The sequence below is a fragment of the Elephantulus edwardii genome, unplaced genomic scaffold (assembly GCF_000299155.1).
Source record: "Elephantulus edwardii isolate Elephantulus edwardi_28Jun2011 unplaced genomic scaffold, EleEdw1.0 scaffold00057, whole genome shotgun sequence".
In the NCBI taxonomy this organism is placed as follows: Eukaryota; Metazoa; Chordata; class Mammalia; order Macroscelidea; family Macroscelididae; genus Elephantulus; species Elephantulus edwardii.
The window spans coordinates 8,959,986-8,976,585 of record NW_006399807.1 but is presented as its reverse complement, the minus strand read 5'-3'; the positions used below and the strand labels follow the sequence as shown (position 1 = coordinate 8,976,585).

General features: G+C 41.1%; 1 protein-coding gene across 3 annotated transcripts in view; it reads right to left on the bottom strand.

Annotated features, from left to right (window-relative positions):
• The window catches only part of POU2F1 (POU class 2 homeobox 1), a 248,320-nt gene extending 232,211 nt beyond the window's left edge, over positions 1–16,109 (bottom strand). The window contains exon 1 of one of the 3 annotated variants that reach the window (XM_006887395.1): positions 16,048–16,109. In XM_006887395.1, coding sequence (XP_006887457.1) covers positions 16,048–16,108 — 61 coding nt within the window. In that variant the 5' untranslated portion in view covers position 16,109. The remainder of the gene's footprint in view (positions 1–16,047) is intronic. The other 2 variants (XM_006887393.1, XM_006887394.1) reach the window with 2 other exon arrangements.
• Between the last annotated feature and the right edge of the window lie 491 nt (positions 16,110–16,600).

Here is a 16,600-nt window from a genome sequence, read left to right as displayed (position 1 = left end):
ACTTCTCCCAGCAGGAGTTGAGAACCATTAATTTAATAAATCAAGCAATATTTATTAAATCTCTTCTCAATTTGTAATATGTATTCCTGCTCTCAAAGTCCTTAAGCAATGAAGACTTATTTTTATGAACCAATTTGAAAAGAATTTTCAAACTGTATAATCAAGTGCTAAATTAGCTGAATGAATACAAATTAAGTGCTAAATTCAGGAAAAGTAGGACAGGAATTTAGACTTGAGAGACTAAACTCTTGTGAGATCAAATAATGGACAACTTAGTTCCCCTGTGATAAAAAAGGACAAGCAAATTCAATCTGTGCCCAGCCTAAATCCTAAACCCACCTAAAACTCACTGTCATCAAGCTGAATACCACTGGACAGTGGCTTTAAAGGACAGAACAGAATTGCCCACATAAGATTTCTAAAGCTGTTATCTTTACGGAAAAAGACTGCCACATCTTTTACCCACTGATCAGCTACTGGGTTTAACTACCAAGGTTTTGATTAGTAGTCAAACACTTAGATCACAGCACCACCAAGGCTCCTCAGAAATCCTACAGATCCTGTCACAATAAGCAAGGGACAGTGCATCTTGTCTCTACTCCTGATTCCAATCAGAAAAGATCCACATTCACCTTTAATACAGTAAACTTCAGCCTAAAACTCATTACTGAGCCCTGGGGAATCAATGGATCAAGCACTGGGGCTGCTAACTGAAAGGTCAATGGTTTGAATCCACCAACTCTGCACAGAGAGAGATGATGTAGTCTGCTCAAAGATGTACAGCTTTGGAAATCCTAGGGGGTGGTTCTATTCTGTCCTATAGGATTACTTGCTGTGAGGTGGAATTGACTCAATTGCAGTGGTTTTGGCAAGAGCTCTTCCAAGCTTCAAAACATTTGAAAAGGCTTTTGTAGAAAAACAAAAAAAAAAAAAAAAGGTAAAACAACTTGTCCCAAAGTCACAAAACTAATTAGGGGGAGAGAGCCCCAAGTTTCTCATTATGGCAAGGGGGAAGGAGGGTGGTCAGTGAAAGCAAAGGTCTCACTATCCTTGAAGGTGCTGTCCAGTGGGCTCTAGCTCTGAGACAGCCCACATCTACATACAATAGAACAGAAAACAACCTGATTCCTCACCATCCTACAATCCCTGTTTTTTTGTTGGAGCCCACTGAGCAGCACAAATATTAGCCTCAAGTCTTGAACAGGAGGAGAAAGACTCAAGCAACCCTTAGGATTAACAAAGACCCCTTCTGAGAGCAGTCCCTCAACTTACAAGTTGAAAGGAGACTTAAAAAACTTAAAACTCAGTAAAAGAAAAGTTATGCTTATGATGGAGCCATAGGGGATTTCCTTGATGGAAACATTGAGTCAGGCTGTTTAAGGAACTAAAAGAAGATAAGAATGCATAAGACAAGATGGGGGCAGGGGGGAGGTAGATTTTAGAATGCCTTGAAATCAAGGCTAAGCTTAGATTTGATACAATGCAGCACCAAAACTATAAATATTTTAGGAAGACTAGTATAAGGATATACTTGCTTCTCATCAGGTGCTGGCTGCACATGGTACACATACAATCTTCCATAATGTACTCCACAGAATCAATCAGCAGCTAAACTTCTTTCTCCCTCTCTACAGTAGCACAAATAAAATCGCTGATTTTACTCTTGTGCTCATGTAAGAAAAACTATTACAGTGCACTAAAAATGCTTCTGCTATCAATTTGCTACTCCCTGCAGTATTCATCTAACACTAGTATTATCACCATCTTATTGTTGAGGAAACAGCCACAGAAGTCAGTGCTGAAGCCAAAATGAGACTTCCAGAATTTACAATGTTCAGAGTCAATACTCAGTTCACATACAGAGCAGCACATACATAAATCTGAATCCTATTATTTGTATGCTTACTACATTATTTAATTCGTAAAAACCTTTACAAAGAATTTATGACCTAAATTTTAAGATCCACATGGCTCAAATGACATGTTTAATATTGAACCGATTACCTTATTCCCAAAATGGCTCCCACTTCCAGTGTCCCTACTTGTCTGATCTGTTCATGGCCTTACTCTTCTCCAGATAACCTAAGTGTAAAACTTTTATATCTTTTGACTCCACATAGCTGTTAAAGCATTTTAACTTGACAGTTCTGATGATGGTACAGTACAGAACAACAAAACCAAAGACTTCTTACTTGTTGTTAGCTACACCTAGTCAATCCCACTGAGGCAACGCCACATGCTACAGAAAGAAACGGCTCCAAAGGGTTCTCCTGGCTGCAACCATTTAAAAGCAGATCACTAGATCTATCTTCCAAGGTACCTCTGGATGAGTTCAACCTGCCAAACTCTAGGTTTAGCTGAGTGCTTAACCATTTGAGTTACCCTAGAGCATCTGTGCTATCCTCGGGAACTCTGGTGACCTACTGGGCAGGGTGTTATTCTGCCAACCTGCAATTCAAATCCATCGGTTGCTCCTCAGGAGAAAGATGAGCTACCTCCTCCTGTGTGGTTTACAGTCTCCGAAAACCTGGTGGAGGGTCAGCCATGAGTCAGTTCCCAAATGACAGCAATGGTTTGACTATTTCCTCTTGAGGACAATAACACCTTAAATTTGACACTATAGGACAGAGGAGAATGCCCTTATGGGGTTTCTAACACTGTAATCTTTACACACGTATACTGTCACCTTATTCTCCCAGAGAACAGCTGGTGAATTCAAATTAGCAGCTGAGTGCTAAACCACTGCGTCATCAGGGCCCCTTCCACTGACACCTCACTTCCTAGGAAATAAAATCCAAACTCCTACATCAATACAAGATAGACCTCTTCACAACAGAGCCTCAACCTCCCTTTCAGCACTCCATATGACACAGCCTAAGTAACAGCTAACCTAGCAGTCTTGCTATTGCCCAAATACACAGTGCGTCCTAATAAGCACAAGACCACAGGAAAGTCACTTAATCAAAGCTTTAGTTTTCTTAACTGTAAAAGGTATAATAATACTTGCCTGAAAGGACAAACTAGGTAATAAGAAGGTACAGTAAAAATACAGACATTACCATTATGTTATTATTATGGTAATTTTCTTTTCTTTAATTCCCCCTAGCTCCAGAGAAGATAATGTGTTGGTGGTGGTTGTGGTATACCACAATAGATCCTCCAGTAGGTTTTCAAAGGCAGTTAATCATACGGGAGGAGACTGCCCATCCTTCTCCTATGGAGAAGCTGGTGGATTCGATCAGTGTGCCTTCAGAGTTGTAGCACAGCTACTTGCCACTAGGCCACCAGAGCTCCCCTCCAAAAAGATACATGCCCATATAAAATAAAATAAAATATACCAAGAGCTTAACACAAAAAAGAGATAAGGACATGAAATGTAGAAATGAGCCTAAAAATGCATGCCATAATTGTCTGTGCTTACTTTCAATTTGAGCTAAATTATAATTTGGAAAGAAAACTCAATCAGCAAATTAAAAAGAAACCCATTAGTAAGAAATAATAGAGTTCCTATTGTAAAGAACAGGCAAAAAGTATCCCATAGGGCCTTTTTCTGTGTGATGTAATATCTTTATTACGGATATTTATTCTACTACATCATTAAGACTGAGGGAGCTCTGCTGGGGCATCAAGGCCCAGAGTCTCCACCAATCTATCAGCAGCTCAGTGGGAGAAAAATAAGCAATCTCCTCTCATTACAATTTATAGCTTCTGAAACCCGAAAGAGGGTCACTATTAGTAGGAACCAGTGGCTTGTGATTATAAGATTATAAACTTGAAGTCTGGAAATTAATTCCTTATGTTTATATCTCAGGAACCACTTAGAAAAAGATCTTACTTAAAGAGCAATAACTCAATACCCTCATTCTGATATACTAATTTCAGTGGCTACAATGTCTTGCTTCCTATATCTAGCCATCTTACATACATATGATACTCTTTACATCATTTTTATCAAATCATTCCTTAGTTCAAATTCTCCCACAGATTCCCAGTCATGGTAGAAATGCCTTGAACATAACTTCCCTGCAATGTCTTTCCATTCTTCTAAATTTCTTTTAGCACATTAAAGTTCGTATTATAAATCTTACTTCTACTTCTAGTCTCTCTGACCAGTTAAGGTGCTAGGAGGAGAGCTGGGGAGAAGGGCACAGACTGGAAAGTCAGTCTTGTGCTCTCATCAGAAATATTGCTACCGCTGGCAAGTCACTAAACCACAGAGTATTCCTTCACCTGTAAGAAGTCCCTATGAGTTAGTCCTATTGATTTGACTGGTAGTAGCATGTTGTTGTTGGCATAAAAAATCTTTACTTTTAGACGAGTACCAATACATTAAGTAATAACAGATAACAAGTCTCTATATTCTACTACCGGAAACTTAAGAACAGCCCCAACTAGACTACTACAAGTATGCTCTGCTTTCCCAAAGTTCACTTTATGTCACCTCACTTCAACAAGAGGCCTGCTTTAGTACCTGTTTTCCTGAACTGAAAGAAATTAAAAAAGGATTTTTGCTCCTACAGAAGGCAGCAAAAGAGTGAAACCAGCATCTAGCCATGTGTCCTTGCAGCAGCGCACACCATGCATTCAGAGTTTTACCATGCTCCTTCTCTGGTTACTACACTCAGCACTTCAGCATTGAGCCATCAGTTCTGAACTGTCTGAACAGTATATAAATTATTTTTAGACTATATGTGTTATTTGGTAATTTAGTTTGAGGTTCAGGAATGCTTAAAAGTTTTCCCACAGAAAGGTGTCACAAGCAGGTTCTACTTTTGGAAAGCAGGGAAAATTTCTATTCATTTTTCTATCAGAAAAGATTATTTTAAGACTGGCTACTGTTCAAACAAGTTACAAAACAGCTATTTACTACTTTTTCATGGATAAAGCCCCTGACCTTCAAGCTAGCTTTGGGAAATATTTAACCCATTTCTTTCTTCAAAGAATTGTTTTTCTTTTACTAGATATCTAAAAAAGAAGTCATACTGATATATGTTACTACAGCTGAAAAGCATAAGAAAATTGCTACATTTATAAGAAATATGAGGTAAAAAAATGAAATCTTTGGATAAGCTCTAAATCTGGACAAAAATACTAGATTTTGCTACTCTCCAAAAAGTGATGGAACTTACTATATAATATACAGAAATATTTAATGCTTGTCACAGAAGGCAGCTTTGTTAAATCTTATTCTATGTGAGAGAATCTAAAATGCCAGTCCACGGAGCAGATATCTCTTTCTTCACTATCCACTTATGCAGTAGTGTTCATGGATTTCAGGTCAGATGATACAGACAAAGCTCAAGATATCATCCAGGACATCATCTCTGTTCTGCCGTAAGTAGGTCTGGAGGACAGTCATCTTCTCCAGGGTCTCCTTCTCCACTTCAGAGCTGCAATTGTCATGGGATACCAGAGTGCCTGCAGGTCTCCGACAACTCAGAGGCACGTTTCTCTGCTTGCAGCAGCTGCTAAAATGCCTTGCAACTGACTTGCCATGGCACCAGCAATAAACTCTCAGCCTTCCACAAGGTCAGCTGACCCTTGGCAGAAGCATTTTTAGAAAGGCTGCAGGATGATTGTTATCTAGGTCTTTGGACTGATTCATTTAGGTTCATCTACACTGTATACCCTAAGAAATTTGCGTTTACAGCCAAGATATACTGAATCAGAATTTACATTTTACCAGATCCTCAGGTGACTGATAAGGTGTTTTAAGAACCAACTGTTTTGTATTTATATTCAAAATAACTTGCGTAGAAATGGAACTTTCTCAGCAGAGAGCAGAATAGAAATGAGCCTGTTCTAAACTATGATCCTATCTAAAATACCTTCCAGCTACTGCATTCCAGGATACTCTTAAACTTGGACATACACAGATCTCTGTACTCTAAACTTCATTATTTAAAAAAAAAATCTATGAAAGCCTACTGCCACTGAGTTGATTTCAACTCACAGTGATCTTCCATCAGGTTGTCAAGGCTGTAAATCTTTGAGAGGAAAATGTCTTCTCTCTCCTGAGAAGCAGGTGACTACTGGCTCTTCTGTGAGTAATCCAACACAGAATGTACTAAAAGCCACCAGGGTTCCTCTTGAACTTGAAGAGATTGTCCATCCTTCTCCCACTGAGCAACTAGGTGGATTCAAGCCACCAGCCTTTTGCTTGGGAGTTCAACTCCACCCACTAGGCCACCAGATAACCTCATTATCTGTTATATATTTCCTATCTCTTAAAACTCTTCCTTACATAAACATGCTAACTCCTCCACAGCAGAGAACCAATCTTATCCGCCTTATTATTCCCAAAGTCCATCCAGTGCATAGCAGCCACTTTTCAAATCTAAGACATTTTTAAGACAAATGTTTTTTTAAAACTGACAATATACTTGCTGCAGTATGAATCTACAAAAACAGAAAGAAGCTATTCTCCCCCACCCCCAATAAAAAGACCCTTAAACGCATGCACTAAAATAATTACTCAGTCTCATGCGATGTACTGCCTCTGAAAACATGCTGGAGGGTCAGCTATGGGTTTGTTCCAACTCAGCTGTACCCAACAGCAACAAAACAATTACAGCCAGAGTACTCCTTAGAAGCAAGAATGAGACCACCTCTCACATACATTGGGCATGTTACCAGGAGGGGCTAGTGTCTGGGGAAAGACATCACCTTTGGTCATTAAGAAAGAGGAAAACCCTCAACAAGGTGGACTGGCACAAGGCTGCAACAATGGGCTAAAAGTACAACAGGGATTATGACGATGGTTCAAGATAGGGCAGCCAGGGTTTGGTTCTTCTGTAGTTAGGGTCACTATGAGTCAGAGCCTCAAAAGCACCTAACAACAGGTAAAACAAGAAAATATCTCAGTGATTCTTCTCTATAAAATCATAGTCATTATTTAGGTTACAAAGCCAGTAAGCACCATTCCATTATTTCAGGTGACTATCTTTAAGAATAGCCTCTTAACACATACTCACAAGCACATGCCAAAGTGCTTTCCGTAAGTCTTTATTCTCCTTAGGAATCTTCTATTTTTAGAAAAAAAGAACTTTAGGGAGCTCTGGTGGCCTAGTGGCAAGACGCTGCATTGCAATCCCAGAGGTATGTAGGTACATAGTTCAAATCCACCAGATGCTCTGCTGGAGAAGGAGGGGGCAATCTCCTCCTGTCCCAGTCAGATCTGATTTGATGGTACACATAAATATAATACAATAAAAATTAAAAAAAAAAGAACTTCACTAGTCAAAACCAAAACCTATCCTAACTTTCATGATTAATTTACTGATTTAATTTCATATATTATTCTATGATTCAACATAAAACTCAATGAAATTATTATCAATACTATGAAATAATCATGCAACAAAATAAATTGCACATTTTATGGTTTCCGGCATTCAGGTGAGGTATAGCTGTTGTTAACATTCATACTGAGTTTTCAGCATTCATTTGAGCTTTTCATTCTTAATTAACATAATATAGCCTTTTTTGGATATTTTGTTTCCTGGATGATATTTAGAGAGATAAATTCTTTTTTTTTAAATTTTATTTTTATTTTATTATTTTTGTGTGAGTGTACTGTCAAATCAGATCTGACTGGTACAGGAGGAGATTGTTCCTCCTTCCCCGGCAGAGCATCTGGTGGATTCGAACCTGAGCCTCTGGGATTGTAGTTGCAGCTCCTTACCACTAGGCCACCAGAGCTCCCTGAGAGATAAATTCTTTGCTTCACTTCTAGCTCTATAAGCAAAATTCGGCAACAGTGAAAACCTGAGTATTTGCTTTAACCAGAAGAAATACCAGAGTATACAAAACAATTGATCTTATTAATGTTCAATAAATTAACATCCCACTATGAAATACACAGAATTCTATATTGCCACATCTATTATATGTAAAGGTCTTCTTCAAATTAGAACTCTGAATCTGATGACATTCTCAGATTCCAAATGTTAAATAGACTGTAAATAGAATAGTAAAGTAGGCAATGGTCCAGTCTACGCTATCCGTTTCTACTGCTCTCCACTAGTGTTGAAAGAGTCTATAAGAGTTTATTGCCAAATTAGAATAGAAAAATAGGTCAAATAAAACAAATAAATCCCTAAGGAGAAATACAAATCTACTAAAATATTATTTAACTACCTTCATCCACAAAATGCCAATAATGTACAAAAACATTCAATACAACACTGAATAAGGAAACTGCTAATCTAATTTGAACTAATTATTGCCATTCATCCTGATTCTACTTGAAAAGGTACTTATGTTACTTAAGCAACATATAAGAATTAAGCATAATCTTGACTCAAAGAGTTTTCTGCCTTTGGCGGGAAAACAAGACATAACGAAATAATTTTGTGTTGTTTATGAATTGTTCGACTTTGTAATAAAGATTTGCCCAAAGTAACAAATAAACTTCCTTATAGTCTTATTTCCTGATACTTCTCTAACTATAACATCTGATTTACATGATTTACGTAAGCCCCTGCTTGGTATCTCATATCAAGTTATCACTGAGGCTATGACCCTATGAACAACAGATCTGAGCCTTTCCCTATCCTGCACCATCCTCACCATCTCTGATAGCCTTGAAACCACAGTCACTGTGACCCTTCACCTTTTCCAAGGACTGGCCCCTCCTGACACCGTGGCCAAAGCATGTGAGAAGATTCTTAAACAATCATAATGGGCTGTTGTTGTTATGTGCTGTTCAGTCACCTGTGACTCAACAGCCCTTATCCTGTGCCAATCTCACTGTCTCCAACACACCTACCCCCGTTACCCCACTCACTGAATCAATCCATTTTATTGAGGATCTTCCTCTCCTGTACTGTCCCTCTACCCTCCCAAGCATGGCATCCCTTCTCCAAGGACTAGTTCTTCCTCGCAACATGTCCAAAGTATATCAGGTAAAGCTTCAGAATCCTTGCCTCCAAGGAGCAGCCTGGCTTCATCCACTCCAGGTAGACCCTTAGCAGTCTATGGTATATTCAATACTCTTCTCCAGCACCACAGCTCAAAGGCATCAATTCTCCTTCTATCATCCCTAATCATTGTCCAGCTCTCTGATGCATATTAAGTAATTGCAAAGATGATGACCTATATCAGGCACACCTTAGTCTCCAGACTAATACTGTTGCTTCTCAGTTTTTTGGAGAGGTCTCTGACAGCAGACTTTCCCAATGCAAAACATCTTTCAAATTTCTGGCTACTGGTGCCATGAGTGCTGATTGTGGAGCCAAGCAAACTAAAAATGTTAACAATCTCAATCTCTTCACCATCTATCATGATGCTACTAAGGAAAAATTTACTAAGGAAGGATAATTGATGAAATATATAATTTTTCAACTAATGCCAAATACTAGATTTCCTGAAGAAATAGTAAGCATTTAGCACCCCCAAAAAAGCATTAAAAACAAGAACAAGAATTATCAGAGTGGCAAGGTTTTGTCTGTAATCTACTATTTTAATAGTCCCAAATGCAATTACTTTCATTAGGAAAACTACATCCCTGCTTAAAATAAGGCTTTACAGTAAGGCTACTCATTTCTGTTCACCAATCCCAAAACCTCTAATTTAATCAATATTGTTGTATAAAAAAATTAATAACAATCACACATCAGTATTTTAAAGAAAATTAATTTTAATGGTACTTGAAAGAAGACTAGTATGTAAAGATCATTGTGGTTTGCTGTAGAGTCAGAATGGATCCATAGCTGACCAACCCTTCAGAAGCAGTTAATTGCAGGGTAGATTACCCATCCTTCTTTCACAGAGCATCTTGTGGATTCGAACAGTGTGTCTTCAAGATTGCAGCGCAGCTTCTTACTATTAGGCCACCAGAGCTTATGTAAAGATTAAGGATGTAGATTTTCAAAATTTTAAAAAGTAAAATTAAATAATGTTATGACAGTCACCACTACAGTCTTTACACGTAAAGAAAATGGTCTGGAAGATTAGTGACCAATTTAAAAGCATAGCTAAATTCAAGATGAAGGTGCTCTGGTGGTGAAATCCATAGGGAGTTGTGTTGCAAACCCAAAGGCGGGATCTGTCTGGCAGTTTAAATCCACCAGTGGCTCCAAGGAAGAAAGATAGGCAATCTCCCATGCCACTAACAGCCTCCCAAAAACCTTTTGCAGGGTTGGCTAAGAGTCTACTTCAACTTGACAGCACTGAGTCTGAGTTTTTTAGTAAATTAAAGATGAAGCAAAACGAATTCAAGAAACACACAAATATTTCATTTCTTAATGGAAAACACTTATGAAAGATAATAATCAAATTTCCAGTTCTATCATTTTAGCACCACTGTACTATGTTGCTTAAGCAAAGCAAAAGGAGACCAGATGATAGTTAAGGACTCAGCTGCTAATCAAATGGTCGTGAGTACAAAACCATCAGTGCAAGACAACTATGAGATATCATCTCACCCCAGTAAGACTAGCAAAATTTAACAGAACAGCAAGCAACAAATGCTGGCGAGGTTGTGGAGAGACTGGAACCCTTATTCACTATTGGTGGGAGTGTAAAATGGTGCAACCACTGTGGAAAGCATGGTGGCACTTTCTCAAAAAGTTGCAAACAGAGATACCATATGACCCAGCAATTCCACTACTGGGAATATACCCTAAAGAGACCATAACCTACATCCAAGCAGATATATGCACACCCATGTTTATAGCGGCTTTGTTCACAATAGTAAGGAGTTGGAAACAACCTAAGTGCCCATCAACAAATGATAGAGAAGCTGTAGTATAGTCACACAATGGAATACTATGCTGCATTGAAAAATAAGGAAATCATGCAATATTATTCAAAATGGGTGACCCTGGAGGACATTATGCTGAGTGGAAATATCTCAGTCACAAAAGGACAAACACTGTATGGTGCCACTGTTGTAGAAGGAGGCTGACTTCAAGGTGGGGGTAAGACTGAGGAAAACTGGATAAATTATGTATACTGCATTGAAGCCAATGAGGGAGAGAACAGTTTAAAAGTAATATATTTTAGGGCACTATGATTATCATAAAAGTTCAGAATGAGGGTTACAGAGTGGAGTATACTCGGGATGGGGGTGGGGGTGGGATTGTATACCAACGAAGGAATTTTTCTTTTACTTTTTAAAGAGAAGTGCGAACTGGGGGTGGGGGTGGGGTGGGCGGGGAGAAAAGTGCAACAATGAATGGAAATCCAAAATCTTTGTAAATTGAATTTAATTAAAAAAAAAACCATCAGCAGCATCATGGGAAACGTTTAAGGCAGCCTACTACTGTATACATTACAGCCATGGAAACCCTACAAGGCAGTGCTATTCAGTCCTATAGAGTCACAGTGAATTGGTATCAATTGGACAGTGAGCAGGTAAGTGCTAAATAGTTAAGACACTCAGGATCTATTAAACATAAAAGTGCTAAGAGCAATTTAATGTCCTGAGCTCTAAAGTCATTTCAAAACTCAATGGCTAGAGGAGTAACACAAATTAGTTTATCAACCTAGGCAGAAACAAAACACATTTCATTTCCTCTTGCTTTATACTCCTTTGATACAGAGAATAAAAGTCATTTAAGAATAGTAGAATATTACACCATTTAAACCTGAAGACTAGTTACTGTTTGGCTTTTTCTCCCTTGACTACTGGAACTTTTAACAATGACAAAATGATTGGAATTAAAAATTACTTTCGGGGAGGAGGTTAAAAAATGTTTACAATAAATGCTGTAAAAATGGTTTTAGAAATTAAAAACATATGGTCAGCTGTCAAATAAAATGTCAAGACCTTAAATTTAAAAATAATACTAGTGGCAAGAAACTGAGCTGCAATTCTGAAGTTCTAATCCACCAGCTGCACTGCAGGAGAAGGATGGGCAATCTCCTGGTGCAATTAACTGCCTCCAAAACCTGGTGGGAGAGTTAGCTAGGGGTCTGAAGGTACACAAAACATCTATTGCTAAGGCAAGTTAAAAAGGAAGTAACAAGTGAATCTTGTGGAAAGTTGTCTCTGACAGATGTAAAATATAGCCATCAGGTAAAAAGCGCAAAAAGAATCTGAAAATTTATCAAACTTGGCTCATAAGTGAGTGGTATGACTAAGGTACAATTCTATCACACTCTCAGGAAATTTTAAGGTAAACTAGTTAAAAATGCATATGAAAAATCACTAGGACAAAGTACCAATGTGCCAAAAATCTTAAGTGGAATCACTACCAAGCAGTGGAAAAATTTTTAAATCATTGTTGTTATGTGTACCACAGTGTAGGAACAGACTCACACCTGACCCTCCCTCCCATGGGTTTTCTGAGGCAGAATATCACAAAGGAGATTGTTCATGTTTCTCCTGAGAGCAGCTGGTGGATTCAAACCAAGTGCCTTTACCACTAAGCCACCAGAAATCATAAATCAAAATTACACAAATCTATTCCGACTGTTCTATGACTAACCCAAGATCTCTAACTTAAAATGCAAACAAATAGCATATTTTTAAAGCACATGTTTTCCTTTAAGTATTCTACTTATTTTAAATCTCTAATCACAGTCTCCTCTTCAACTCTACTCGTTCATGGTTTCTAAAGGAGACACTCTCTCTTCTTTAGCCTGGGCCATGCTCTGATTAGATTAAGTAACAAGGCTTCTTATTAGTCTGGGGGATCACCAAGAACCTACCTAAAAATAAGCATACAAGAGTTGCATTACCTCTGATTCAATTTATTTACAATATATATTTGAGAATTTGAAGAAATTAACTTCTACAATAACATAGTAACTCAAGCAAAAGGCCACAGTTAACAATACCCATCTATCCTTTCTGTATTATCAAAAAAGAGAAACAATGAAATTTTGTTTATAAAATATAATGTACACTCTATCATCTTGGATAAAATATCTTTAGCGTCCATAGTGGTTAAATTGCAGCTATAAAGGAAATTGTCCTGAGATAAATGGTTTCCCTATGAGAAGGTTTCACTGCTATACTTCACCTCAGGACAATAAATCAAATTAACTGCACCTTGTCCTCTGTCCAATGACATCATCAGCTTGACCACATCTTGGGAATCAGGCGCAAAAACATGCTATTTAAGGCATGAAATCATATTACTGCTTTTTGTCCATCCGACCTCATGCTCAGGTCTCTGAAGCAGTCATTCACCTCAACAGTCTCACGAAAGCCACAGATTATATATATATATATATATATATATAGAGAGAGAGAGAGAGAGAGAGAGAGAGAGAGAGAGAGAGAGAGAGAGAGAGAGAGAGAGAGAGAGAGATTGATTCTCCCCCCACCCCTGCTGCATTCATGGCCTGCCTACTGGGGATGAAAGAAGAAAATGTGACCAGAATACATTTGAAAACTGGCTAGCTTTTTGACAATCAAATCTAGAATTTTGTTAAAAATAATCTAAGGATGAATTTCTCATAATACGCATAGCTAAAATCGAATCATAAAATACCTTAGCATAATTTCAAAGGCTTAACACAGCAGTGTTAGACAACATTGTCACTCTCCTCCAACAGGAGATAATAATCACTAATGAGAAACATCATTTTTTTAAAAAGCACAGAACTACAAAATAAAAATGAAAGATAAAAGCAAACAAACAAGCACTAACAAAAACAAAATACCCAACCCTACCAAGGAAAGAAAAAAAAAAAATCAAAATTACTCTGGACACAAAAATTAATCTGCCTTTCACATACCAAATGTCCTAAGCCTAGGTAAAACATAAAATCAGTTCTGACAACTTAAAGGCGGGGCAGGTGTGCTAGGAGGAGAGTAAATTCCAAGATTAAAGTTGACACAATGCCTGTGTTTATGGTCCTATTTTCACTCATTTAACCATGACTCAAACACTTAAAGAAAACACAATCCTTTCTACTTTCAGTAGCACTACAATTAAAATAACCAATCTATGACAAGGATGGTACAAAATTGATGTCAGCCCGCTTTTAAGTGAAATAAAAGGAACTGGAAAGGAAAATAGTGGGAAATTATGAAAGTATTATTAATTGGAATTTCTAAAATACTTAGCTATTCCACAATTCTTAGGAAAAAAGAAAAAAAACCGAAACACTATATTGGGTTCAATACTGCAGTCTGAAAAATGTTTTAAGTTTGAGGAATTATTCCGAAAACAAAGTGATTTATTTGTAGTAAATCAAAATACATTTCTTAAACCTCTGAAAAACAAAATTAAGATCCCCTTCCTTAGGCTCAGAATTACTGCAAACTGTAAGAAAGTCTTTTTAAGAGAGAACAAAACACACCAGAGTTGATGCTTAGCTCGCAGCTGTTTTAATGTTGGTAAGGCCCCAGGAGGGTTTGTTTTGCCTGCGGAGGTGGGTATGTGTGTAGTAGTTGGTGGCTGGAGTGATTTTGGTTATTAGTAAATAAATCAAGCGGCAGAGAACAGGAGGCCTGGGCAACTAGTAGAAAAGCCAAGGCCTAGCTCTCCTCCTCCTCTTCCCAGCACAGTCTGGGTTTGATCTCAGAGCCCTGTGGATTGCAAAGGAGGAAAAAAAAAAAAGAATCGTATCGAACCACAAAAGCACATGGGGCGAATGTAAAATATAAACACGGCGTTGGGCTGTGAGTGGCTGTTATTAAAGGTCTGAATTACTAAACATGAGAGGCGGGGAAAGCCAGGCGGCCATTTCAATAATATAAACCTCCCCGAATTAGACATTATTCAAATGAGAGAGGTTAGGCTACTAAGCAGAGTGTAAAGAGGACCCAGCAGCCAGCAAGAAAACAGTACCCAAAAACCAGGGAGGGGGATTCTCCTTGCTACCCACCAATTCCTAACAGGAAAGGGGAAATGAAGAACATTATCAACTTGTCATCCCAGCCCGTTCTGGGCAGGGGCAAGAGGGCAGCCCTTTACATCCGAGTTCTCTGGAGGCCTCCGGCCGTTTGTGGGACCTCAAAGCCGAGCACCCCCGCCTCCCCGGTCCCCCGACCCTGTCCCTCTTGGTCAGGCGGAGGGGGCGGCGCGGGTTGGGGCGAGGAGCGAGCTACCAGATCAGGCACCTCCAAGCCAACTACCCTGCGAAACCACCACTAACGGAGAATAGGGGGCAATTCCTGGAACCACAGGGACTACTGACCGAAGGCGCAGGGCACGCGGAGCAGCCCCCAAGGGCACCCCATTCCGCGGGGAACTTTCCTACGGGGCTCTCTTCCAACCCAGTTCGCACCCTTGGGGACGGGATCCTCACTAGCAGACCAGAAGCCACCTCGTAGTGTCCACGACCCTTCACCCTACCCACCTAGAATGCAGGCCTGGCTCAGGTCAGGCCGCCACATGGGGGAGGAATGGGGCGCGGCCGAGGTGTCCGGGGCCATGACCCCCGGGCTCGGGCGCGCTTGGACCCCAAAGCAGCAGCAGGACGCGGGTGCCGACAGGGCGCTCTCCCCGGGCGCACCCCCGCCGCCCTCTGCGCTGGACGGCGCACCCCCCCGCTCCAGCCCGCTCCCGTGGGGGGACGCGTGTGGCTGTCCGGCCGCCGGGGTCCGCTCCGGCCCCGCCGCCTGCCCGGCATTGTGCTCGCCGCCACCTCCATCCCCCTCCACGCCCCCCCACCCCGCGCCCGGCCGGCCCGGTCCCCAGCTCGCGCCCCGCCGGCCCGGCAGCTATGAATATGTAAAATGTCTTTATTGTCCTCTCCCTCTGCCCCGGCCCCGCGGACCCGCCGCGGACCCGTTCGGGCACGGGGACCGCGGCGAGGAGGCGGCAGCAGCGGCGGCCGGGAGAGGAGGAGGGCCGGTGCCGGCGGGCGGGCCGGCGAGCGGGCGGCGGGGTGGGCCGGGGGCAGGAGGAGGGCGGTGGATCGCAGCCCCCTTTGCCCCTTGTCTTCCCCCTCTGGCTGGCCGCTCCGACCCTCTTTCCCCCTCCGCTCGGCGCCCAGCGGGGGCTCTGTGCTCCCCGGCCCCCCATCTCCCCGCCGTTAATTATAATAATCCTGAGTACTAATAAATTATGCTAAGTCGCGGGGGGGGCAGCGGGAGCCGGGGTTGAGTATGAATATGAATATGTAAAATGCTGTAATGATTACCTGCTGCTGCTGCCGCCGCGGCTGAACTCTCATCTTGACTCGCTGCTCCTCCGTCCGCCATTTTGAATATTTTAACCAAAATCGCCCGGTCGATAAACCCTCCCTCGCTCCCGCTCCCCTCCCCCTCCCGCCCTCTTGCCTCCTCCCTCCTCTCCGCCCCCTCCCGCGCCTCCCTCTCCCCGAGCGCGCGCCAGGGGGCGCGAGAGGCCGGCGCTGCTTGCAGCCCGCCCCCTTAGAAGAGTCCCACCCACCTCGTGCGCACTGCGCACGCGCCTGCGGCCCGCTGTGGCTCTGGTAGCTGAAGCGCCCTCAACCTGCTGTTCAACCTTTGACTTCATTTTTCCTTTTGGTTCTGCACATGCGCGACTTTCCATGCGCCCCGAAGTCAAGTCGGCGCATGCGCTACTCTTTTTCCTTAAGCATAACCTGCCTGTAAAGTGTAGTAGTTTGTGAGCTTTAATCTTTTTAATCCTTCTGCCTCCACGCCCCTCCCAGCTTTGCTAACAGCGTGCCCAAAGCAGGGTTGGAGGGACAGTGGCGGGAGAGTCAGTCG